The sequence below is a fragment of the Cheilinus undulatus genome, linkage group 20 (assembly GCF_018320785.1).
Source record: "Cheilinus undulatus linkage group 20, ASM1832078v1, whole genome shotgun sequence".
NCBI classification, from domain to species: domain Eukaryota; kingdom Metazoa; phylum Chordata; class Actinopteri; order Labriformes; family Labridae; genus Cheilinus; species Cheilinus undulatus.
This window is the reverse complement of record NC_054884.1, coordinates 10,882,029-10,907,561: the sequence shown is the minus strand read 5'-3', so window position 1 is coordinate 10,907,561 and position 25,533 is coordinate 10,882,029. Positions and strand designations below refer to the sequence as shown.

The window sequence follows — 25,533 nt, the reverse complement described above, 5'->3', positions numbered from 1 at the left end:
TTCCCTTCAGTTCGCCCCAGCTATCTTTCTCTGCAAGTAACAACACAGAACAGCTGTAGATTACAACTACGTTAAACAGTCGTCTGTGTTGAAATAATTTGCAGGGCTGTTCATTCATAATTACTTTTCACCCTGACGTAAGAGAATCTAACACCTGCCTTCTCGCTAATGCGCAGGCGTAAAAAAAAAGTTCGGCGCTAGCTTCGCCGCTAGTAACCTTTTACCAGCAAAGAGGGAAGTAACGTCTGAGGGATTTAAGGAAAGGCAGTTGGAAAACATTGTCAAAGAACTGAGTTGGCGCCTGAATGACTGCTGGAAACTGTGTCTGTCCCCTGCATTTGGAAGAAATTCAACGCTAATGAAATGACCACGAGTGCGCGGAAGTTTCTGTTTATTGATGTGGTAGCTAGCTGGTTGGCCCTGTTAGCCTGTTAGCGAGGTAGGTGCGCGGTGTTGGAGCTGCGGAACATCAACTTTTGCAACTAGTATAACTTAACTGACAAAAGAAAGCTGACAAGTTATCGGTTATGTCATAACATTTTGATAAGTTTGGCAGAGGTTTGCAAGGGATTGGCTCGCTAATTTGGCTATCAAAGTCTTGTTACGTTAGTGCGGGCCACGAGCTTTGAATCTTTTAAGGTTAACAAAAATAATGCTGGTTTACAACCGGTGAAAACACATTAAGCTACAGTGTTTTATGTATAGGTCGGCTCAGAGCTTAAGAATATACAAAGATCCCCCTGTGTGCCTCCACAGATGATCAATCAGGTCGACCTGACTTGCAGCGGACGAGCGACCCTTCCTCCTCATCGGATCTAGTTCATCCTCTTCATTAGTAATGGGCCCCCTGTTCAGCTAGTACGACGCGTGAAAACTATCAGCAGCCCTTTAACTATGGGAGGATGTGTCGGGAGATACTGGGAAGGCTGGGAGGACACACAGAGCAGAGGCTCATCCAGGAATGGGGGACGAGGAGGTAAGTTTGTACCACAGTACTTTGTGTACGTTTGCTGTTCCCTATAGTGTCATAAAAATCATTGCTATGAATGCCAAATATTTATTTGTTGCAATGCATATGCTTCGATTTGAAGAATTTATACACTAAGGTACATAAAGATGTGCAAAACAGCACCAGGGATGGTTACATCTCTTGATATTCAAGCCTTTTAAACTCCGTCAAACTCAAATACATCTCAAGTGACCACTTGTGATTGGGTTTCACCCTCTTGCTCACCTTTGTTTTTCTATGAGCTGCTAAACAGACATACAACTCTTTCTTGCATCACTCTGGGTGGTCTTGTAGGGATTAATCACTGTGCTAAATATCTTCTCAACAGATTTCTGAATGTCTGCATGCTTAGAGCAGGGTTTTCCTTATTTGCGTGGATTTAGATGGAATATATTGTAAATGGGCAGAACCTGCAATGAGAAATATCAACAGCCTATAAAGCAGAATGACATAATGGGTGCAAAACTGCCTTTTTTTGGGATTTTGAATAGCCAGTCTAACAGATTACTGAGGTTATATACACTTACAGCATAAATTCTGTGCCGTTTGTGTGCTGTCTGGGGTCAGCCAGTGTAAATATGTTATATCTGCAGGTCAGCTGCTTTGCATTTTTGCATTGCAAACATATTTTCTAAAACAACCCGCACGCAGGATGGGATGTAACTCCTTTGTGTGTTTTTGGTTGGCACTTTGGCATTTTTTGTCTTTTTCCAAGACCTACTATCACTGAGCATTTCACCTCTGCTATAACTTGATTTCCTAACATTACACTCACAAAAAGGTCTGCAATTCACTTAACCCAGCAATTTAAAGCTTAACACCTTACACCGCAAAGCTAAACTTGTTGTGCTGAATGCTATCTTGAATTTGTAGCCCTTTAATCACTTGCAGTTTTTTTTTGGGAAGTCAGACACCAAGCAAAGGGTAAATAGAAACACTCAAGTCAAGTTGAGGTTAAATTGATCCCAAATGTTATGAATTTGTTGCTTGTTTACATGCGGAACTTAAGGTCATGTCCATTAGTTACTTACCTTACCGGAAGATAACATTCCTCTAAAGATAAACATGGGCAAACTGCCATGTTTTGTTCCTTTACACTTGTCTCTGATTGTGACAGATAGAATTTGGACTGCTGCTTCAGCACTTAGCAAGAATAAATGCTACATTTACAGCCAGACTAAACTGAATGACCAGGCGCCACACGGCTAAGTTGGCAGACAGTCTGAGTTTCTGAATAGTTTCAACCCAAAATAAAAACATCAGCGATGTTTAGCAGGGTTTCTTTAAATTTTATGGTGTGACACATACAAGTTCTACTTTTATTTTGTGATTGTAGCCAGCCTGTGAATTAACATTGTTTTAAGCTAACTTAGAATAACAAACAAGCTTCAGGTTTTCAAGAGATGGGGTGATGCTGGTCAGTTTCACCATAAAATAACACAAACGCATTTCTGCTCATTTGCATTACTTTTACAAACAGAATCTCCAAAGGAGTTAAGTTTCCTACTTAGTGACTCTTAAGGAATCCAAGTGTCTGTTTTTCATTTGGATGCAGGATCTGTCCCTTTTGTTTGCTCTGACTGTACTAATGGAAAGTTTTTCTGCTTTTTTTTCCAGAAGAAATTGTCTCCAGTGTAAATCAGATAGATGACAGAACATTTTAAGATGTATCCAGCTTTGTGAATTAGTATCAGATAAGTTCCCTTTTCAGCCCTGGCCACATGGCTGCATTCCAAATTCTACATCTGATCTAGATTTCCCAAACAGATTTCGATCTTCGTCTTTTTCTGTAACATGTGTGTGATACCAGTATTCGAAGTTAAAGCCCTTAAAGCAAAGATTTTCAGGTTTTTGGCAGTGACTGCAATTCCCCACCCTGATTTGTAAGACACTACCAACTAGACCAGGCTTCTATCAAAAAAGCACAAGTCTCTTCATGCCCCAATGGCATTGACTGGCTTCTTGATGAGACTGAATCTGCTCTGCCTGACACACCCTCGTACAGACAGACTGCTAGCATGTGAGACGAAGACAGAGAGTAGACAAGAATGTTCACAGATAATAATCACATGTTTACAATATTAGATAAAAGATGAAGATTTCCTCTGCATAGAAATATATTACCTTTTTTGTTGTGGATGGCACAGCTCTCATAGTTTTGTGCACTACTGTATACATTGTTACTGTGGATGTCTTGAAATACAAAAAGCCCGATTTGCATTTTTTGGGCTGGAGTATTTTCATCACTGTTCTGAATTTTCCATCCACTTTGATATCCAGAAACTGGGGTTTTAATCTTCATATAATACAATTAAAAATCAGACTGTATTGATACCTCTTCTGATAACACAAAAATGTAATGCATAAAATATAGAACTGTGAGTCCAAGGCACTAGATATTTGGCAATTATTGTTTTATACAAAAATGCAAGCAACACTCTTGCACACTGTCCATATTACACAAAGACATTGACAGTTTAAAATGCTGCCTGTAAGTGTGTGCAGTTTAGATAGCAGTCTGTTTTTCTCTGTGACATTAGATTTATAGCGATCGAATACTTAAAATGGGGACAACTTCAGTTTATTCAGTGCATTGCATTCATTTAGATTCCTTTTTTGCTATATTTGAACAACAAATTATAACAATTAGGTCTGCAGTGATCTACACCTATACTTCTAAACTATCTCTTGTTTTAAGAAGCAAGCATTTGCTAAGGCAGGGAGCCCTGCACGGCTGTTGATGCAGACTGCATGTGAAGCATGACATCCTCTGATTCAGAAAGTTCCTGAAGTTGTGTTGTAACCACATTCCAGTCATTGCAGCTGTAGCGCTGGGTGCTGCTGATCACAAAAATCACAGCAGGTTTTGTATCATGGTTTTTGGACATTGTTAAGATCAGCAACAAAGGAGTTTATTTAGATCTCCCTTCCTTATATGACACATTAAAGTTATTAAGCTGTACCAGCCATAACTCTACTATTGTGCCTCTTTACTGCACTGGAGGTCTTGCTGTATCTCAGTCTTTCACATCCTCAATTTTATATTTCACTGCACCTGGTTATTTTGCATCCATTAATACAAGAAGTGTGCTAAAATTGGAAACTTCCCTTTTTATTTTTTTAAAAGGCTGAGATTATAATGAATGTCTGTTTTTACTTTTTATTTATTAAAAGCTTAACAACTTTGTCATTTAAAATTTAAGATAATGTATTCTGAGGCTGTATAGGTTGTACAGAAGAATTAGTGTTCTTTTCAATGATTATACTATGTTTAATGCAAATCTTATGCAGTGAGTAATGTGCAGGGATGCACTGATGCATCCATGTAAAATGCATTCAGAGAGTATTCAGAATTTCAGAGCCCCTTAACTTTTTTGGTTTTTCTCATGTTGCAGCAGCGCAGGGGTTAGCCCTGTTGCCTCACAGCAAGAAGGTCCCTGGTTCGCTCCCCAGTCAGGGCCTTTCTGTGTTGAGTTTGTGTGGGTTCTGTGCATGTGCGCATGCGGGTTCAGTCCAGGTACTCCAGCTTCCTCCCACCACCAAAGACATGCTCATTAGGTTAATTCATCACTCTAAATTGGCCGTAGGTGTGAGTGTGAATGTGCCTGGCTGTCTGTCTCTAAATGTCAGCCCTGCGATTGACTGGTGACCAGTCCAGGGTGTACCCCGCCTCTCACCAAATGACAGCTGGGATAGGCTCCAGCCCCTCGATGGGATAAGCAGTATAGAAAATGGATGGATGGATGGATGTTGGGTGGTTGTTGTCAAAAATATTCACTTTTATTCTCATTAATCTACACTCAGTACCCAACCATGGCAAGTGGAGACAGAATTTAAGATTTTTTTTTGCAAATTCACTACAAATAAAAAGTATTTGAAACATTACATTTATGCAAGTATTCAGACCCTTTACAAAAACACTTGAAATTTAGCTTAGGTGCTTCCCATTTCTCACAATCTTTGCTGAGATGTTTCTACACCTTTATTAGACTCCACCTGTGGTAAATTGAATTGATTGGACATAATTTAGAAAGGCACACACCTCTGTATAGAAGGCCTCACAGCTGACAATGCATATCAGAGCAAAACCAAGCCATGAGGCCAAAGGAACTGCCTGTAGAGCTCAGAGATAGGATTCCTGCATGGCACAGATCTGGGAAGGCTACAAAAATTCTGCTGCACTGAAGGTTCCCAAGAGCACAGTGGCCTCCATAATTCTCAAATGGAAGAATTTTGGCAGGACTACCAGGACTCCTCCAAGAGCTGCTTACCAAACTTAGTAGTTGTGGAAAAAGGATCTTAGTAAGAAAGGTGAGCAAGAACCTGATGGTCACTATGACTGAACTCCAGATATCCTGTGTGGAGATGGGGATAAAGTTCCAAAAGGACAACCGTCTTTTTGCAAACTCCAAGCAAAACTTTTTAAAATTCTGTTTTCATGTTTTCATAACGGGGTACTAAGTGTATTTATGACACTGCATAGACTGGCCTTATAATTAAGGCTGTCATAGCTTATGTTTCCTGTGCTGGACTTTGTTTTAGTTTTAAGACTAAGAAGAGTAAATTTCTGTAGAGTCTGCAGCCTCAAATAAACTTCCCTTTTTTATGTCACAGCACCTTCTTTTTAAATAGCCTAATCATTGTTTTTCGGTCTCTCAATTCATGCAGGATTATCAGCATCAAGATGCATCATACAGGAAGCGTATTCATGGCAACTGCAACAAGTTGTAGAGAAATATTTATCAAGATACTCACTATAAGTTTCCCTATTTCCTATTTTTTAATCAAGGTTACCCCTTTATAGCTTGATCCACTATTAATGATAATTTCAGTCATTTTTTAATAAAAAATGTCAAATTTTATTGTCCTAGCTTTTTTTAATGTTAAGGATTTCTTGCTTTTGCTCTTCACTTGTCACTGATACTAAAAGTAGAGTTTCAGGAGATCGTCCCAGTCTGCCTGGCTGAAATTAGAGATTTATCAGGTCATCGTAGGTGTCACTGCCTTGAAATATTTTGCACAGGTCTGACAGAAATTGGGAAGGAGATCCGTATCATTTTAGTTGTCTGTTTTTAAAAGTGGCATTATGTGTGCAGCTAAAGTCTGTTAGAGAGCTTAGCTTTATCTGTTGTTGCAGAATGCTAAATGGCCATTGTGTTGATAAGATAACCACCAACAAGGATGAGCCTATGTGTTTAAGGTTGTGCTTAGGCGCCCTGAGTAAATTCAGTTCTGCATGATTTCTGCCTGTGTCCTGTTAAGAAAGCACTTCCCTTTTGCTGATGTGCTCCAGACGTGTTCTCTGATGTCTGCGTTTAAAGAGGAACACTGAAAACACCCCAATTTATGACTTTCCTCATGTAAGGGGAATGTTGGAGGCTGTTAAATGTCCTCACAGAGCCAAAGCAACATTTGTTACTGATAAACACTCTTTTCCCAGAAGCAGGTCATTATTCAAAAGCCACCTGTGGCTGTGCTGTTTTTGTTTATATCAAGGTATACAGTACACAGAGATTTTATTTATGACGCATTGTAACACTTAAATACTGTGTAGTATATGATAGCCTCATCACGTGGCAGCTGTCTTTATGAGCACAGCTGGAGGAAAACACCCTCATATTGCTTCATGTGTCAGAAATGCATTGCTTCATGACTCTGTCCACTGTTTCTTATAACAATCCTTTAAGCAGGTGGTTTTAGTCTGTGTTTTCTTTTGCTCTCAGTTCAGCTCATGTTATTCTCTTTTTCATTTGGTCATTTGTTTCACTTTTATGATCATTTTTGTCAAATGACTGAGTTCTTAACTGGCATGTCAGCTCTTCAGAACATAGCCTCTGGTCATGTTAACACAATGTGCCACTGAGAGATAACCAACCAGAACGTACAAATTGTGCTCCTCTTAGGAAAGGGGAGGCACTGAAATGGCACCTGAATTTCCAGGGTCACTGAAAGGGATGAGGATTACAAAACCACTCATGGTATAAACAATAACATATATGATGTGATATGATATACAATAAGGTAACAGTATACTACGATACGATTAACAATACCATATGAAATGTGGTCCAGAAGGATCACATAGCACTATCATACAGCGATTCTGTGAGAATGAATTAATTGCAAGACACATATCGCAATATCACAATATCGGTGCAGTGCAGTATTAATGTATTTATTAACACCGGCATCACCTCATTGGCCCATCAGAAAATAATCTGACACGTGCCGATAACAGTTGCCGATTTTTGTCAATCCTGGAATTAGACAATTTTGAAATGAATGCTGCTGTGAGAGAAAATATAAAATATAACAAATTCAAGGATGGACAAGTTTTTGTTGCATGCACTCTCCAGCTGGCTCTCCAGATGAGCTGAGTTTGCGGGGCGCCAGCGTCTCTGGTGTGGTTGAAATTAGCCGAAAAATAGCTGGACACTTGAAACATTCTCCTGTTGTCTCCCTGTGCCAGCATGCTGTGCAGATGGAATGAGGCAGCCGATGTGATCCTCTCAGTAAGTGCCCTGAAACTTCTGTTTACACACGGCGGTAGACTGATCACTGTAAAAACTACACTAAACTACTACAAAAGACTACTCTATTAGAGTCTGTTTGCAAAAGATTCAAACACATAGAACCTTATCCACCTCTCTGCATCCTTATCTTATTACATCCTGGTACAGGGACCGCTATTTTGATGAGGAAGTTAAACAAAGTGAGGGCAGCTTTATGCACAACTGATTGGCATGCCAGCCATCGCTGCTTCTCATATCCTGGATGAGAATGGAAACAGACTGAGTTGCATCAAGGCAGGGAGGCTAATCTTTGGAGAGAAAACATGCATCTAAGGCTGGCCACACACTAGACAGTTTTTTTAAATCTTAAACGATTTTGAAAATGTGGGAGGCCACAGACATAAGGACAATTTCAGACCATTTTTCATCTCTAATCCTTTAAACGCACACACTAGACAACCCAGCCAGACTGTCAGATCACTGGAGACCACACACCTGCCGACCTGCCAATGACTTTGTGTGACTTCAGAAAAACAAAATGATCATGGATGTCTGTAGGGGCTTTTCCATAATGGCTTTCAGCCGCACCCAGCCAAACCAAGCCGTGCTGATTTGCTTTTCCATCACCAGTTTGGCTGAGCCATGCCGTGCTCAACTGGCCCTGCTCATGAGCAAAGCAAGCCAGTCCCTCCTCCAAGCGCACCGCGCTGACGTCGAAGTGCTTTGCAGGGTGTGATTTGCCAGGGGTATTTACCCCTTCTGCTACTAATATCCCTCCTCCATGATAATTTTTACACTGTGGAAAGATATGTTTTATCCCTGCCTCTGCTCCAGCTGTCTATAACTCTGTTTCAGTGGTAGTCTGATGTCAGCATTCACTGTACAACTTAAACATTTATGACACAAGACCAAAACTTGAGATTATTGCACATACTACAGTCTGAAAGTTGCGAACAGCTTCTCACACTGACAAGTGAGATCAGGAAGGACCAGGCGCAGATCCAGGGTTACAACTTTTTCTGCACCTACGAGTAACAAAAGTTTGACCCTTTCCCCTACTGATAGGCAGATTCTTGACTTTATAAAAATAAAATGCTGGAGATGTTTGAAACATTTCGCCCAGGACAGAGCCTGTCTTCAATTTTTTAACTGGCGCCAGTAAAGCATTCTGTTCTCACTACCTAGTCCATAAATATGATCATGTTAATTTTCTGCTCTTTAGAGACCCATAGATCAATAATAAGGAGACTGCTCTTTAACTTATATGCAGGAAAATTCTCTCCTTTTTGATGCTAAGCGTGAATTATTGTTTGTTTATTGATTGCAGAGAGAGAGAGAGGGAGAGAATGTGAAAAGAGTGGCATGCAGCACTGTCAGTCTACAGTTTGATTTTTGCTTTAAAACGATGTAAAGTCATTAGATCAGACAGTGTACAGAGATTGAGGAGGGCTCAAACCTGCGTCATCAGCTCTAGACGCGCACTTACATGGGTAGCTCAGTTGTGGTAGAAAAGCAAATCCTCTGCTGCGCTGGGATGCCATGCCATGTCAAGCCGCGCCGCGCCATGTAATGGAAAAGCCCCATCAGTATACCCTCTTGCTGTCCCTCCACAAAAGGCTATCCTGACATGCGTTAAAGGCACAGCAAAAACAACTTGTGTCCAAATAATCTACTGTAAATGTAAAAACAGGCAAATGTCACTTCTGTTTTTTACACTTGTTTTCTTTTGCATAATGCGTAAATACATGCTTGATTAGGCTAGGTAAGTGTAAGAGTACCATCCCCACCCCTCAAAACATAGGCTTTAGTAGAAAGGTATCAAAAAACACCTTGGAAATGCCTGGACCCTCTTTTATGCTTCCCTCATGCTTGCTATGTTTGATCTAGCTATTGAAACACCGGTGAACTGGACTGGTATTCGTCAATGAAACTATGAGAGACTAAACTCTAATCAGAACTGGTTTTTGAGGTGGAAAAGAATCAATTTTTGAAATGTATGAATATTTCCTATCAGCAGGAGTCTGATTTATTGTTCCAGCTCTAATCAAAACAGCAGATTTCTCCTAATTGTTGATTTGCTCAAAGGTATATTTCCTCTAGATTTCAAAGATCATGCGTCAAGTAACCAAAACTCATGGCAAGTGTTGAGACTGTCTGCTTTAAAAGAGGGAAACACTTCTGCCTCTATGGTGCAATAGAGCATATTGTGAAACTGATACCAGTGTATTTCAAGAGATTGCATCACAAAGGAAGGGGCCAAATAGTCGAGCTGAGGGTATGTGTTGGTTTATTTCAGATTCTGATAAAGTCACAGTGTGGATTTCCTTTCTGACACATGAGAAGCAAACATCACCTACCTTAAGATAAACAGGAAGTATCATTTTGCAAGTCAGCTGGTCAGTTACCTTGATTAGGGTAGGAATTGATAAGATCTTATCGATATCAATGCCGTTATCGATTCTTCTTATCGATTTGATTCTTTATCAATTCCCTTATCGATTCCTTCCTGTGAATTTTTTTTTGGATTGCTAAAAATGTTGAACAGCAAATGTTTGGGAGGAAAACACCCTAAAATATACAAAAAAAAAATTTTTTTTGGATATGTCTCAGTTAAAACAAACTCCTCTCTGGATCTTCAATCTGTGAACTTGGAATTAAAATACAGTACTACTGCTCATTTTATTTCAAAGATAAAACCTTAAAATAAATGTAAAACTTGTCTCTGGATCCTAGACCTCTGTACGTATCAAAACAAATTGAACTCTTGTGCAAAATTAACAGTTCCTGGGCAAAAAGATGCATGTCATGCATTAGACATCACTGTTTTACAGACGTTTCACATTGCCATGTATGCATCATTTTAGGAGAAATGAAGCAACACTTTTTCCCGCTTTAGTCTGTGTTTGTGACAGTTCACTAGAAATGGGTGGTAATGCGGTTGGGGCTGTGTGATGAGCACGTATTAACAATCAATTCCTTGAGAAAATGTTTATTTTTCCACCCACAGAGCCACTGCCTGTGTATGACACTTTAAAAGTCATGAGAGACCTCCTGTTAATTATGTCAGGACAGTTTTGCAAAAGACGAATCTGCACATATAGACTGGCGTACCGATACATGTGCGCCATGGTGCAGGCACGGCATGGGCACAGTTCTGGCACCACGGTAGTCTTCTCTAAAGTCAAAACCTTAGATGTGCACTGATGTGATCTAAGACAACATGAGTTTAAAAACGCTTGAATTCTTATTTCTTGGTGTAGATCAGTGATGAGAAATTATTACGCATACTCACAGGTGCCGCCATGCCAGGTACAACAGAAACCACTGAGGGTTTTTAAAATGTTTAAACTTATCTTTACCCATTTAATGTGAAATGTAGATGAAATTGTTCACTGCTTGTTGGTCATTTTATGTGCTTGAGTATTCTGTAACTTTTTATAAGATCATCGTAAAGTAAACGCTCAGCAGGACAGAGGTCGCCATTGAAGCACAACACGGACATAAAATGATCAGAAAGTCCAATCTTTATCTGTTTAAAATCCCACAGAACATTACTTCACATTCACAGATTCTGTGATATTAGAATTGGATTATCACTTCTCATCTTACCTCTGGGAGAAGAGGAGGGGTGGGAGGAAAAAGAACGCACGTCTGTGTCACTGAAAGAGAAAAAAGAGAAACAATTCATTTGATCCCCTGCCCTGATTTAACCTGTTTTACTTAAATAATTCACTTCTCCCGCTCCTGTAAACGGCTCCTTATAAACCTGTTTTATTTTAGACTTGGAGAATTTTGATAAAGGATTAGATGAAGCGTTGCAGAGGCATGTATTAAAAGATCGATGTTCGGATTATATGAATCAATATCCTATGACATCAGTGCGATGTATTTGCTCTGTAAAAAAGTTAACTTGTTACGTTTGTGATTAATTAATCAAAATTAATGCGTTAATTTAACAGCACTACTTTTATAACAAAACAATGAAAACCAAGGACACTGTATATTTTGTTTTTTAGGCCCAAATTGAAATACAAAACCATATGTATTCATAAATTGACATAAAAATAGTGATAAAATTGCATCCTGAACCCAGTAACATGACATATGTCATATTTTGAGTTGAGTGCTTTTGTGCGTCCCTTATTTTATAAATTTATTGACTCTGCTTGGGGTGTTACACACTTGTACAAAAAAAAAAATTTATGTTATCTTGTACTGTATTTGAACATACCTCACTTCATATCCATTTCAGAATTTTATTTTAGATTAGACTAATATAGAAAAGAGTCTGCTGTCTTTTATCCTTAAAATACAGACCACATTAGAATAGAAACTTTACTCTGAGCTTTGTGTTAGCTTCTGTGTGAGTTGTAATGAGGAAGCCCCTGTGCTCTACTGAAGATTTCCTTCCCTTCAAGTGCTAATCCTACACCGCCTCATGTCCTCCAAATTACTCCTCCTAAGCTCTGGCACTATAAATAATTAGTTTGGAGAAACGCAACCCTGTGGATGTTTGCGGTCTCCTCTTAGGCTGCTCTTCTTTTCCACCAGTGACTGGTATCTCGGCCTCTCAGACGTAAGGAAGTATTACACTGTGTTTAAACCTGCTCACACAAATATAAAAAAAACTCTTTTTTTTAGAGTATAAACTGAAGTGGCAGGCAGTTGGCAGCCACAAAGTTCTGATGTTTTTTATGAGGACCTCTTGCTGCTAATTTCTGAAAAACTGCTAATATATTTGTTAGCATGTATAACCCCTGAATGATGTCCCCAAATTAAAGATATTAAAATAGTCAGTCTATTATCATACACAGTTCCAGCTAATACTAGACATACTTTTTATTAAAGACAGTGCAACTATAATATTTGTCTTGAGATGACATTTGTGATGAATTGATAAAGACCAATTGATTAAAATGCTACTTTTCCCTCCTGGTTCTTGCTCGTTTGTGACCCTCATGCCTTCACTAATATCGGTGCTCTCCTGGCCTAGGTGTGCTCCACATTAATATTGAATGGTGGGAAACACAGGTAAAGTTACAAGACAGATTTAGGCTACACATGCGTCATGCATATTGCAAACTCTGAATGACCTCCTAATTTTAGATCAGGATAACAGAGTGGGGCGGGGTGGGATTTTGACGACTCTGGTAGCAGCTAGTGTGTCTTTCTGCTGCCACATTTGTTTATGATCTATTTATGAGATGAATTATATGGAAACAACATAACATTCAGCAGTTGATCTGCCTTTGCTTTATATCCTGATGGAATAAAAATCCTTATTTGATTAACTTGTGGTGCTGAAGTACATTATAAATATTGGTTCAGACACTAGCCCCTTCTTAAAATTTCCTGCATCAAAACATTAAAGACTGACTCCTGACAAAAAAAAATGATGCCCTGTATAGTTTTTTTTTTAATGTCTAGAAGTGTGGAGCGAAAGCATTTTAAGAGCTGGCTACCATGCATTCATCATCTGTTGACCTCTCTAAGGCCTTTGATACAGTAGACCACTCCACCTTGTCCAACAGACTGTCTTCTGTTGGCTTTAATGTGATTGCTCATACTGGTTCTGTCTCTATTTATCAAATAAAACTCAAGCTATAGTTGTAGATAATGTCAAGTTATCTATTATGGAGATCAGCAAAGGAGTACCACAAGGATCTGTCCTTGGGCCTCTTTTATTTACCTGTTATATAAATGATAACCCAAATCTAATAGAAAACTCTGAAATACATTTGTATGACACAAACTGATGACACAATATTATACTCTACTGCGCCCTCTAATTGTTAAACCCTGTCACAGCCTACAAACTCATTTTGATTCTTCCCAACAAGCTCTTGTCAACTATAAACTTCTGCTGAACCACCAAAATATATATATATATATATATATATATATATATATATATATATATATATATATATGTTAGATGATGTAGACACTGAATGCGTCCAACAGTTTAAATGCCTTGGTGTCTGGTTAGATCAGGATTTGTCTTTTAGGTCACACATTTCTTGATTGATGAGAAAAATTGTTCGTCCATGCTACAATTCCTCCAGTTCTAGACTATGGTGACACTCTCTGTGCACATGCAACTGCTTCTATCTGGAAGCCCTTGGATGCTATTGCAGTGCTCTTTGATTGATTGTGGAAAGTAGTACGGTTTATTTACAGCACACTAATTGGTAAACTCCCGCCTTACTTGACTTAACTCCTGTGTGTAAACATTTCAACACATGCAACCAGAACTCAAAACTGGATCACTTTAAAAAGACCAAGGTTTAGGACTGAATGGTGAGGGCTGCCTTTAGTGTAGCTGCACCTATGCAGAATAAGTTCCAGTTGATAGCTAAAGCACTTTTCACATGAGACTAGCTCTACCTGTGGACCTCTGGTAATTTCTGAATTACCCCCCTGACGTTAGTGTTTGGTGAGGTGCACGGCAAATTTTATTTCTAAAGTTCATACAAAAAATGCAATGTTATGCACATCGTGTTCTGCAGGTCTTGCAATGGGTCCTATACATACTGTAAACCAGAGTTTCCAAAAGACAACATGTGCTTAATTATTTTCCGTCTCTCCATATATATTTTAACATTTTTAGATTTGTAGCAAGCTTCTATGACTAATAAACTTGTGAACTGTCCCCACCTTTGCTCTCCCATTACGTGTTGAGGTCCCAAAAGTCACCTGTATGTATCTTCAGCTGATCAGACAGAGGAAGAGACAGAAAGTTGTGCATCCCTCCCATTAATGTATGGGAAAAGGAAATGAAATGTTAAATGTGTGTCAAGCTTTAACAATGTCCTACACAGCCTCTGTTGTTATTTTCAATCACAAAAAGAAGGGAATAAAGGGCACTGGCAGTAAAAAAGCATAATTCCCAACCTAAATTAGACATGCCGATTTGCACAGGATTAGATTACCTTTGGGCCTCTGTACTGATAGGTATTTTTTTTTTAGTAATTCCATGCAAATAGGGCATAAGATGCACTCTGTTGTTTCATAAGGTGTTTTTAAAGAGCTAGTGTCTGAACTACTTTAGGAAAGTGACTGTTTTAAGATGTTATCCCAGCAAACTGGGCATGTTTTCTGAATGTATGAATGTATTTTTATCAATGTGTGTAATTAGTATTGTGATTACTGTGTCTATAGTGTTTATTTGTTTATGTTTCTGTATAACTGCAGGGCACCCCTAGAAAAGAGACCTCAGTCGCAGTAGGTCCTCTGCTAAAAAAAAGGATAAAAAAATGCTGATTATAAATGTCAAGCCTTTGGAAAATCATCTGAGTTCAACTGATATTTACAAACGTACACACAAAATGAGCAACAGCTTAAGGTTAGTTCAGCTAGTGCAGTGATTTATTTATGTGGGGGAAAAATTGTTTTTCCAACTTGGTAACATTTTTACCCTTTCTGAATTTGATCCCTTAAATTTACAAAGTAGACTGTTTTTTTTAGACAAACTCAGTTATATATAACCTGGCTCATGCCTGTTAAATAACAAAATAAGTAGTGAAAGAAGGTTACGAGATACTATTGCATCATTTATTGAACTGAAGGATTTTTTTTTGTAATTCTTTCTGTGCAGTGAACTTAAATACCCAGCCCTTTTCACATAAACTGTAACTGCACAACCAATGGAAAATAATTCACTCCTCTCTTCGCAGCACATCCTTGTACTTTTTTTTTAAATTATTTTTTTGACTCACATGCTGGAGAGACCCACTTTCCATAACAAACCTGATGGGCTACGTCAGATGGTTGTTTAGCCTGCATGAGCAGTATATAGCTAACACATACTATTATAAATGGATGGATGCATGGACTGATGGCTTTATTGAGCCCAACTGTGAAAGTGTAAACATTGTGAAATTGCCCAGCTCAAAAATGCAGTTAGAATTTTTCCCCTACAATTTACTGAACAATGAAAGCTTATTTTGTCTCTACTCCCATAGCTCTCTAAATGTTGTTGTTTTTGAGGGGGGAGTCATAAAAAATGTACAAAAGACAGCTTTCACTGTGGTACTTTGCCTGCTGAGATAGGGACTTGTTGCTGGGGTGTTTTCAGTCTTATAATTGTGAAACATCTGCTTCTAACTTTAAATAAACACCAGCAGACCAAGGCATTTTAACCATTTTTGCAGACATGGCCCACTGAGCTGATGTCTGCCCTTTATTCTGGTACAGAGAGCTCCTGCGCTCTTCAGTACCTGTGTGGACTGGATAACTGGGTGGGTCACAGGGGCAGCAAACTGTGAAATGCTATTTGGTGATATCCAGATCGCTGATCTGGACTTTGCTGGTGATGCTATGATCCTTGTTGAGACTGTAGATGTCCTTGTGGGGGCTCTTCACTTGCTGAGTGAGGAGGCTGAAGCATTTGAAATGCACGTCTCCTGGTCCAAAACAGAGATCCAGGCATTTGGGGACGCCTTGGATGCTGCTATCAAATCTGTGTCTGTGAATGTTGAGAGCGTAAAGTTGTAGAGCAGCGTAATCCATCGATCCACTTTCTGGGATGCTGAGCTCAACCGCAGCCTTGACTCTCGTGTAGGGCGATGGGTTCACTGAGCAAGACAGCGTGGCATTCCCTTTGAGACTGTTTCTCTTCGGTAGGGTCTCATTGGCAAGACCATGTGTCTAATGATTACATGCCCAGAACAGCGGGAATGGGAAGGGTCAGCTGCTTGGCTTTTGTTCGGTGCGCTTGCCTGGGCCTGATCCAGCTTGCTGCATACTTGGTGACCAGGACTTGGTGGGCTGGCACAGATGCTGGGGGCAACCACATTCGTCGTGGAGGGGGCAGCTGGGAGGATCCCTGGAGCGATGGGGCATGAACTTGGTGCAGGCCTGGACAATGTTCATCCAGAGGCCAGAGTAGTACAGGACCAAGGTTGACGCGGTGAATTGCCAAAGGATCTTACTTTCTGATGTGCATATCTTTGTATTCAAATGACACCTTGCACGCATTCTCGGCACTGTTTAGCTTAGTTGGTTGATCAGGAGCCCATAAACAAGAGCCCACAGTCCTTGATGTACTCGTCGTAGGCTCTATTTGGTGCATGTCCTCCCCCACTCTCCTTCCCCATATTTTCTGTTCTTCTTTAGATGTGCTATCAAATAAAGGCAAAAAAATCTCCTTTAAAAAATTGGCAAGCAATCTACCTATTCATTGTTTTTTCTCTACATTTTTCTTTCCATCCTTTTCTCCCTTTATTCTCCACCATGCAAACCAGCATTCCCCTTGCAGGTTTGCTGTGCTGAGTTTGCTTTCTGTGGACTTTGACAGTGAATCTCATGCTTTGTAGTCCATGAAGTTGAAGCTGAAACATAAAAGCGTGTCCTGCTCTTTTGATAAAATGGCTAAATTTCATAAAAGCATATTTCTTTCTAAATAGTTTCCAGGTAACAATAACCTTCTGTCTTACAGCTGTTGTGGTCTGAATTCAGACCTTTTTCCTAACCGTCTCCCTCTTTCCACTCTTTTCCTTGTCATCACAGCCCGTAACGAGCCTCTGAAGAAAGATCGTCCCAAGTGGAAGAGCGACTATCCCATGACGGAGGGCCAGCTGCGAAGTAAACGGGATGAGTTCTGGGACACGGCCCCGGCCTTTGAGGGCCGTAAGGAGATCTGGGACGCCCTGAAAGCTGCAGCTGTGGCTCTGGAGTGTAATGATCATGAGCTAGCCCAGGCTATAGTGGATGGAGCCAGCATCACACTGCCACATGGTGAGGACAGAGAGTGCTTAAAAAATCAAATCCATTATGAACAGAGTAACCAAGGATAGCATTACTTTTCTTAAAAGAGATTTAAATGGCATCTTTTTACTTATTTCTTTAACATTTCTCTCCAGGTACTCTTGCAGAGTGCTATGATGAACTTGGGAACCGATACCAGTTGCCCGTTTACTGCCTGGCTCCACCCATCAACCTCATCTCAGAACGCAGTGACGAGGATCCCAGCGACAGCCCCGAACCACCTGTAGCTCCCAAGAAAGAGTTCCAGCTGAAGGTACTGTAAAAACTAAGCATCCTAAATGACTAACTTTTTTTGTTTTTACTTATTTTTACTTTACTTTTTAAGAGTTTAGCATTTGTTCATAAAGCAGCATATATCTGGTAACATAATAATGTATAGCTTGGCTTAAGAAGGCATACTGTTTCAACAAATGCAAAGTATTTGTTGAAATTGTTATTTTGCTGGTTAACTCACTGGGTCTAAGAGGGCCTTTCTGATTTTTTTGTGTCAGTTTTTTTTTTAACATCTGCTGAGCATATCGGCTCATCCTGCCCTAAGTTGGAAATTTTACTAGGTGGCTGTTAGGACATGAGTCTGAGTAAAGTCAGGGAGAAAATGCTACTATTAATATTTGTTATATTTTCAGATAGTTTGATCTTGTGCTTTACCAGTTTTCATGTCATATCAGAATCCTCCTGCTAAGTTCTACAAATTACACCGCGTTCCAATTTATTATTCAAACTGAATTTTAGTGTAATGAACATTAAATTTTTAGTTTTTCAATTAACCCCTTAATGCCTGAAAACACAAAAAGTAGCCAGAAAATTCTAATTTTTGGGAACTGAAATGTTCATTTAACTTTCTACTGAAATTTAAAAAATCAAAATTTCCATAAAATTTAACAATTATATTTTAAGTATCTCATTTCATTCATTAGGTGTTTTTGGTAACTGATAATCCACTTGAGTGCATTTTTATCATTTATCAGATTGTATTCATAAGTTTTTTTGAGTATTTTATTGGGCATATTGATTAGATAGAGGTATCATAAAAGTATGTATTAAGTATGCTTTAACAGATGTTAAGGGGTTAAACTCATGGATGGTATTGTGTCTCAGGCCTCTTGATCACTGAAATCAATCTCAGACACCTGTGATAATTAGTTTGCCAGGTGAGCCCAATTAAAGAAAAAACAATTAAGAAGGACATTCCACATTATTAAGCAGGCCACAGGTTTTAAGCAATACAGGAGAGTAAAAGGATCTCTGCTGCCAAAATGCGTCAAAAAGTGCAATGCCTCGGACAAGGTATCAAAACATTAGATATTTCACAAAAACTTAAGTGTGATCATCGTACTGTGAGGAAATTTGTGGCTGATTCAGAGCACAGATGGGTTTGTACAGATAAAGGCATAATGAGGAAGGTTTCTGCCAGACAAATTCATCAGATTAAGAGAGCAGATGCTAAAATGCCATTACAAAGCAGCAAACAAGTATTTGAAGCTCCTGGTGCCTCTGGAGTCCCACAATCCTCAAGGTGTAGGATCCTCCAGAGGCTTGCAGTCGTGTATAAACCTACTATTCGGCTACCCCTAACCAATGCTCACAAGCAGAAACAGTAGAGTGGGCTCAGGAATACATGAAGACTCATTTTCAAACAGTCTTGTTTACTGATGAGTGCTGTGCAACCCTGGATGGTCCAGATGGATGGAGTAGTGGATGGTTGGTGGATGGCCACCATGTCCCAACTAGGCTGGTACATCAGCAAGGAGTTGGTGGAGTCATGTTTTGGGCCACTATCATGGGGAGAGAGCTGGTAGGCCCCTTTAAGGTCCTTGAAGGAGTGAAAATGACCGGCAAAGTAGAGTTTCTGACTGACCACTTTCTTCCATGGTACAAAAAGAAGAGCAGTGCCTTCCGTAGCAGAATTTTCTTGAGGGTGGGAGGCAGTTCACATCAAAACAGCAGCTCTGGGAGGCTATTCTAACATCTTGCAAAGAAATTCAAGCAGAAACTCCAAAAACTCACAAGTTCAATGGTTACAAGAATTGTGAAGGTGATATCAAAGAAGGGGTCCTATGTTAGCATGTAACTTGGCCTGTTAAGATGTTTTTGATTGAAATAGCTTTTGAATTCAGTAAATATGACCTGCTAATGCTGCAAGTTCAACAAATGACCATTTTCAGTTCTTTACAACCTATAAAATGTTTTGAAACTCTGTTGTGTGTAATGATTTGGAACAGTGTATTTTGAGTTTTTTAGTTTTTGAACAAAAAAAAAATTTTATCATTGGGAGGTTTGTTCAATAAAATTTGAATTATCCTCTAATGATTAACATTTCACTGACTGTGTTTCCACTATTTAGGAAAATCTGAGAAAAATATAATTTGCAAAATAATTTGGATGCTATAAAGATAGATTTTGTCATTGGCTGTTAATATTTCAATATGTCTTCTCCATGCAGGTACGGCTCTCCACAGGCAAGGACCTTCGCCTCAGCGCCAGCATGGCTGACACCATCGGTCAGCTGAAGAAGCAGCTCCAGGCTCAGGAAGACATCGACGCCACCCATCAGCGCTGGTTCTTCTCTGGGAAGTTGCTGACGGACAAGACGCGGCTGCAGGACACTAAGATCCAGAAGGACTTTGTCATCCAGGTCATTGTCAACCCACAGGCCCTTCAAATCCCCAAACCATCACCCACCAACACCACTGCCTCCTCCCCTGCTTCTGAATAATCAATACCACAGAGTTTAGAGAGAGGGAAAGCACAGTGGGTTGTTTGGAGGGGGGGCGGACATAAAAAGACCAGAGGTGCCTCCTTTTGCTGGATAAAAAAACAGCTACTGTTACTGACATGAAATCAAACTACAAAGGTACGGAACTTTTCTGGAACGAAAACATGAGGGAGAAACACAGAAATGCTGCTTTCTTTCATCTGCCACACCATCTTTTTGGGGAATCTGCTGGGTTTATTTCGGTGAATCCAGGCACCACACTAACTCTGTAGACAGCCGTCCTCTTTCTTTTTGAACCATCTCCAACAGAGCAGAACTGATCACGAAGGTGTGCAGCCTTTCAACCATGTGCACATCATGCTGCACATGCTGACTCTGTCTCTCACCTGTGTCTGCACTGATGCTAATTGAGTGCCAACGGAGAAAATGCAGGTGTTTGTGTTGGTTCTGAAGCACATTGCTACTATGATGCCCACAGGCTCTGCACAGAAACAGGAGGTGAAAGCAGAGATACTGAGATGTTTTCATCTCTCTTTTTATTGAGGAATGATGTAAAGTGAGCTTTTTTGCACATTCAAATATTACTATACTTTTGTGGTAGTTTGTGTGCCTTCTACAAGACAAAACAAAAAGGGTTTATGTCCTGACGGATGCTAGTTTTACTGCTAGGCTAAGACTTCTGTATTTTTTCTATTCAGGAACTTCTAGATTGATCTAAGCTGCCTTTTTTTAACGATTTCGTGAATCTTGCAGAGATGATAATTTTTGTGTGGATGCTTGTTTGTGTGTTTGTGTTGTGTGCCTGTGTGCGTGTCTGTGTTTGGGCAAAAGAAATAGATTTGGCCCATAATACATTTCAGTTTGACGTAGCTTATAAAGACAAGACTGTTCTTTGGTGAATAAGTCATAGCTCTACATTCAATCATATCATAATCTTTAGGGAAATGCAAAAACAATGGTATTAAAAGCTGCATTATTGACCACTTTAGGACCCCCCACCACTAGGGGCTGCAGTGTAGCCCTTAAAAGAGTTGGTTAAGTTGTTACGGGCTGGTCGTCCTTTCCTCTCCATTTAAAGAATGTAAATCCAGCCTTCACTCATATCTTTTGTCGATGTGGTTCAGAAAAATATTTGACATACTTGTTCAAATGATGTTTTCACCAGCGGACGGTTGGCTTCTGTTAATCAACTACATGTTTTTATATGTGAGACTGTGGAGAGCTGTTGGATTTATAAGGAGCGGTGAACCAAAATAATGAGCTTAGTGCAAGAATGGGCAACGTTTCAAGCTTATTATGTTGGTGTTTTATTAAAAATATCATTTAAATGAGCCTTTGATATGGTTGGGTCTACTTATCCTCTGTAAAAACAAGTATATAACGTCTTCTGTGGCTCCAGAGGAACTTCGCATAGCATGAAAAGATTACCTTTATGCCATATTGATGTCAAAATATGCATTTGTGCATACAGAGGAGAAAGACTGGAGTCTTTAGCAGACATGGGGCCTCTTCCTTAGGATTCTATTGCACTGCATTTTAGGAAATGTAGGAGCCATTTGTGCAACTTGTCCTGTTGTCGGGATTATTATTCAGGTCTCTGCAGAATCTCCTTTCACCATTCTTGTTTTAGCTGATTTCACATGAGTTATCCACCTTTTTAAAAGTGAAATACATTGATTAGGGATTCACCCATATTGGTTTTTCAGGGCAGTCATTGCTTATTGATACCTCATAAGACCAGTAACCAATATTTGGAGCTGTAATGCAAGCAAAATGTCCAATGTAATGAATGTAAAAATCAGCAGTTCAGGACCATTTCTGTTAACATGAGTAATGGGGACACAGCAGCAGTAGGAAAACTGGAGGTGATGCCATATACTCACAGTGTCAGTGGCACCCAGGCCTCAGTACTGATTGGCTAGCATTAGTTTGACGTTAAGCCAGTCAGATTGTGTTGTAGGTGGGACAATAGGTCAAGCATAAACAAATCCAGAGGGGAAGACACACCTCACAGCAGAACCAAGTTTTGGTAATCGGTATAATAAAATGCCAGTCCAGTAATGCCTCATATCAGCCCTGATAATTGGCCTGCTCATTAGGGCTGGGTATTTTCTGCAGCCTCATGATATAATAAGTTTCACGATACAGAGGCCATGATACGATGCTCGTGATACAAGTTGATTTGGGATATGTGACGTAATAAACATGTGTTACACAGATTTCACCACAGCTGCTCTTTTTTGTTGCAGAGGATAACTGAAGTGGTATAGTTTCATGGCTCTTGTACTTTAAAAAACTTAAATTGAGATCCTCAGTGATCCAAGTAAATTCAAACTGTCTATTTCTAATCATTTACTTATTAATATATAAGCAAATACAGTAATATATAACTTTTTAAATCTAATTTATCCCTCTCTGTTGTCTCTCTTGCTTTTGCTTTTCATACTCACACTGGTTTTACTTTAGTATAAGCCCCCATGTATTTGTAAGAATGACTTTTTGCTTTACTTTTGAATAAAACAGCACCACAGTTTCTGTGCAGTTCAGAGGAGTGAGAATTAAATAGCGTTGCTAACAGTGCCTGAAGCAGCAGTTTTGTGTTGCAGTGTTTTGCCGTGTTTTTGGACCGTTTGCATGACTCACATCCAACTCCTGACTTTTGCGGTCTTTGAATGAACCTAGTATCTTTGCTTTTAGTCTTGCTGGCAGTGGATAAAAACTATAGTCCATGTTACCCAGTGTGAGTATCACCCCTAATGCGTTTCGATGGAGTGAGGTGTGTGCATGCATTTTCACAGCTGCTGCCATCTGCTGGCTTTCTGTTAACTGCACCCTGGGGCATGTCTTTGTTTAAACTGCTGTCACAGCATTTACAGGCATATCGGTTATGTGAAATCTGAATCAATACATGGCGCATGTGAAGATATGTTGCCAGATTGATTTTTTTTAGTGCAGGCATACTGGCCAATGACTGGTTGACCCCTAACTTTGATACTTGAGAGCCCCCCTAAAGCTCCAGACGGGATCTTAAATTTTGCAAATATCCAATCCTGCTTTTATTTTAGCTGCAGTATGCATGAACCTCTGACAATCTTTGCCTTTGACAAACGAAAGTAAGTCAGTGAATGCTGTTAAACCCATCTGACTTCTACTATTTTTTTTATAAATGAAGAAGAGCCTCCAGTTGGTCACCAACAACAGCAGCTCCTAGAGGACTGTAACATGTCAGCGACAGGAAATTACCTTGAAATATTGCTGCCTGAAGTTCCCAGACAGTCTGAGTGTCAGAAACACATTAAAACACTGAAGATGAATTTACACAGCACCTCAAATTGCAGAGTAAAAATATTCCCCTCAGTCATGACGGATCATATTTTCGTCCTAGTATAGAAATCCCACAGCTACATTTGGCTCCTCGCTCTCATGAATCATTTGGACATGTAAGAAGTCATACCCTGAGACGACGAATTGAAGTTTTCAATCAGACCAAATGCATGTTTGAACAGTTAGACCACAGTCCTCATGTATGGAAAGAAAGCCTGTAATAAGTCTGGCCATTTTATCAGTAATACAATATCTTACTGGGAACTATAACCACTGTTGATTTTACCTCTCACTTTTACGACTGCACATACGGATGGCTCACATTCTTGGTTTATATTTCTAGTATAAGCCACTAAATTTGTGGTTTTTCATAAATCCAAAAGAAAATTTAACTTAAAAGACAGACTTTTTGACCTACATACTGATAACCAGTAACATCCCTGCCATCCTCGGCTGGGCTCTGCAATTTCTTTTGAACCCTCTGAACCCCCCTGGATCGCTGACGATCCCAAATAGTGCCTATCGCAAACGGCAATATCTCAGGAACCATAAGACGGATCTCTATGGAGCAAATCATGATCTTAAGCTTACCTTTTTGCCAGTCTATAGAGAGCCTCTGGTGTTTATATCCCTTCCAGAACATTTTAAGTCCAGGTGAAAAGCAGTGTTTTTTCAGAATTTTGATACTACAAAACCTTGCTAAAGCCATGATAACATGATTATCACATTTTTTTTGATGAAAAACAAAATGTAAATTGGTTTTACAGTTTGCAGTGTCTATTGTGCATTTGTCAGCAAGTTATTTTTCTCCTGATAGACAAGTTTGTAGGAACTAAATGCAGATTTGAAAGGGTTAGTCAGTTTTGATCATATTTACTTTTACATTCATTGATATGACTTCTTTGCTGCACACATATTCTGGTAATCTCAGTTGCCCTGAAAAAATGGTTTTCTTTGACTTGATTGTGCTTAAAGGGGTTGAGATTCTCCAGACCTCTATAAAAACAGCAAAAAACTGGCTTTGAGTTCCTAGTGCTAATACTAAAAGCCATATTGAACAAGCTCTGACTGATCTTAGTTTGGTCAGGAACACTCTTGTAATCATTTTTTTTTGCAAACTGGACAGAGAAGGCTTTGCTTGGCAGAGAAGGCTCTGCTCAGAAAGATGCTCCCTTGGTTAGTCAAGCAGCCTGCTTTGACTTCTCAGGTAGCGCATGGCTAGAAACCTCCATATACAGTACTGTGCAGAAGTTTTAGGCATGTAGAGCGCTAACGGTTCTTCACAGGTCCTGATGTTCCACAACCCCGGGCTAAAGAGAGGAGGGAGGGCGGTCAGAGTCAGTGTGGACACATTTGACATGTACGTTTGTCGCTCAGCAGCCAAGCTCGAGCTTAACAGCATTTCTTTTGTCTGGGCCTTTGCACCCCTGGTAACAGCTTTCAGGTGCTAAAAACATACACACAACAACCAGGGGGTTGTGGCAACCCTCCTACCCATCCTGACAGTACCCTAGGCTGCGTTTAAGCGCCATGTCTACCCATAACTCCGCCCTAAAGCTTTGGTTTTTGTTTTGTTTTCATCAGATTATTTTTCCATGCTCTTGGTAATGTACAAAGACATCCAGAGCATGACCTGGGTTTTGTCAATCCTCCTTCCCGCCCGATGGGGCTCTCAGATGGTAAACTTTTGAGAACCTCAAAACCATCTTTCAATCTTGTATATATACTGCTTGTCCTGTTCTGGGTTGTTGGGGCCTGGAGCTGATGGTCACCAGCCATCACAAGGCCAACATAGAGACTGATATATTTTTGTTGAGGGCAGCGGCACCTAAAACAAAAAAATATCAAAAAGGTGATATTCACACCCCATTTTTTCCAACTCGATCAGGAGCATCAGTGACACAAAATCCTGACTTTTTTGACACTTTGAGGTCATTTTAGTTCAGATTTAGGTTACATCTCAGAATAGATTTTCACATTCAGAGGAGAGTTGAGACCTGATTTGTGAACCTAGTGAACGAGATGTGCTCATAATGGTGGGATTCTCAAACTGAAGTTTGTTCTATTTTCTCATCAGAAGTTTTAAAAGCATTGTTTTCATTCACCGCTCCTGTCCACAAGCTGTTTTTATATCATGGAGGGAATAAATGAAAGCATCAGTGTGAAACCTAACTGAGCCACAGCTCACTACATCAAGAAAATGG

At 39.8% G+C, this 25,533-nt stretch overlaps 1 protein-coding gene across 1 annotated transcript; it reads left to right on the top strand.

Moving 5' to 3' along the window:
* Positions 1–191: 191 nt before the first annotated feature.
* ubtd1b (ubiquitin domain containing 1b) lies at positions 192–24,665 on the top strand. Its single transcript, XM_041815175.1, has 5 exons — positions 192–439; positions 757–976; positions 17,032–17,259; positions 17,385–17,542; positions 19,733–24,665. The coding sequence occupies exons 2-5, from the start codon at positions 895–897 to the stop codon at positions 20,003–20,005; spliced, it is 741 nt and encodes a 246-aa protein (XP_041671109.1). The 5' UTR covers positions 192–439; positions 757–894; the 3' UTR covers positions 20,006–24,665.
* The last annotated feature ends 868 nt before the right edge of the window (positions 24,666–25,533 follow it).

Excerpts from the sequence above, each read along its gene's own strand:
- ubtd1b (XM_041815175.1), top strand. The coding sequence starts at position 895 with ATGGGAGGATGTGTCGGGAGATACTGGGAAGGCTGGGAGGACACACAG. Across the intron at positions 17,260-17,384 it reads CAGCATCACACTGCCACATG|GTACTCTTGCAGAGTGCTAT; the intron begins GTGAGGACAGAG and ends ATTTCTCTCCAG. Across the intron at positions 17,543-19,732 it reads AGAAAGAGTTCCAGCTGAAG|GTACGGCTCTCCACAGGCAA; the intron begins GTACTGTAAAAA and ends TTCTCCATGCAG.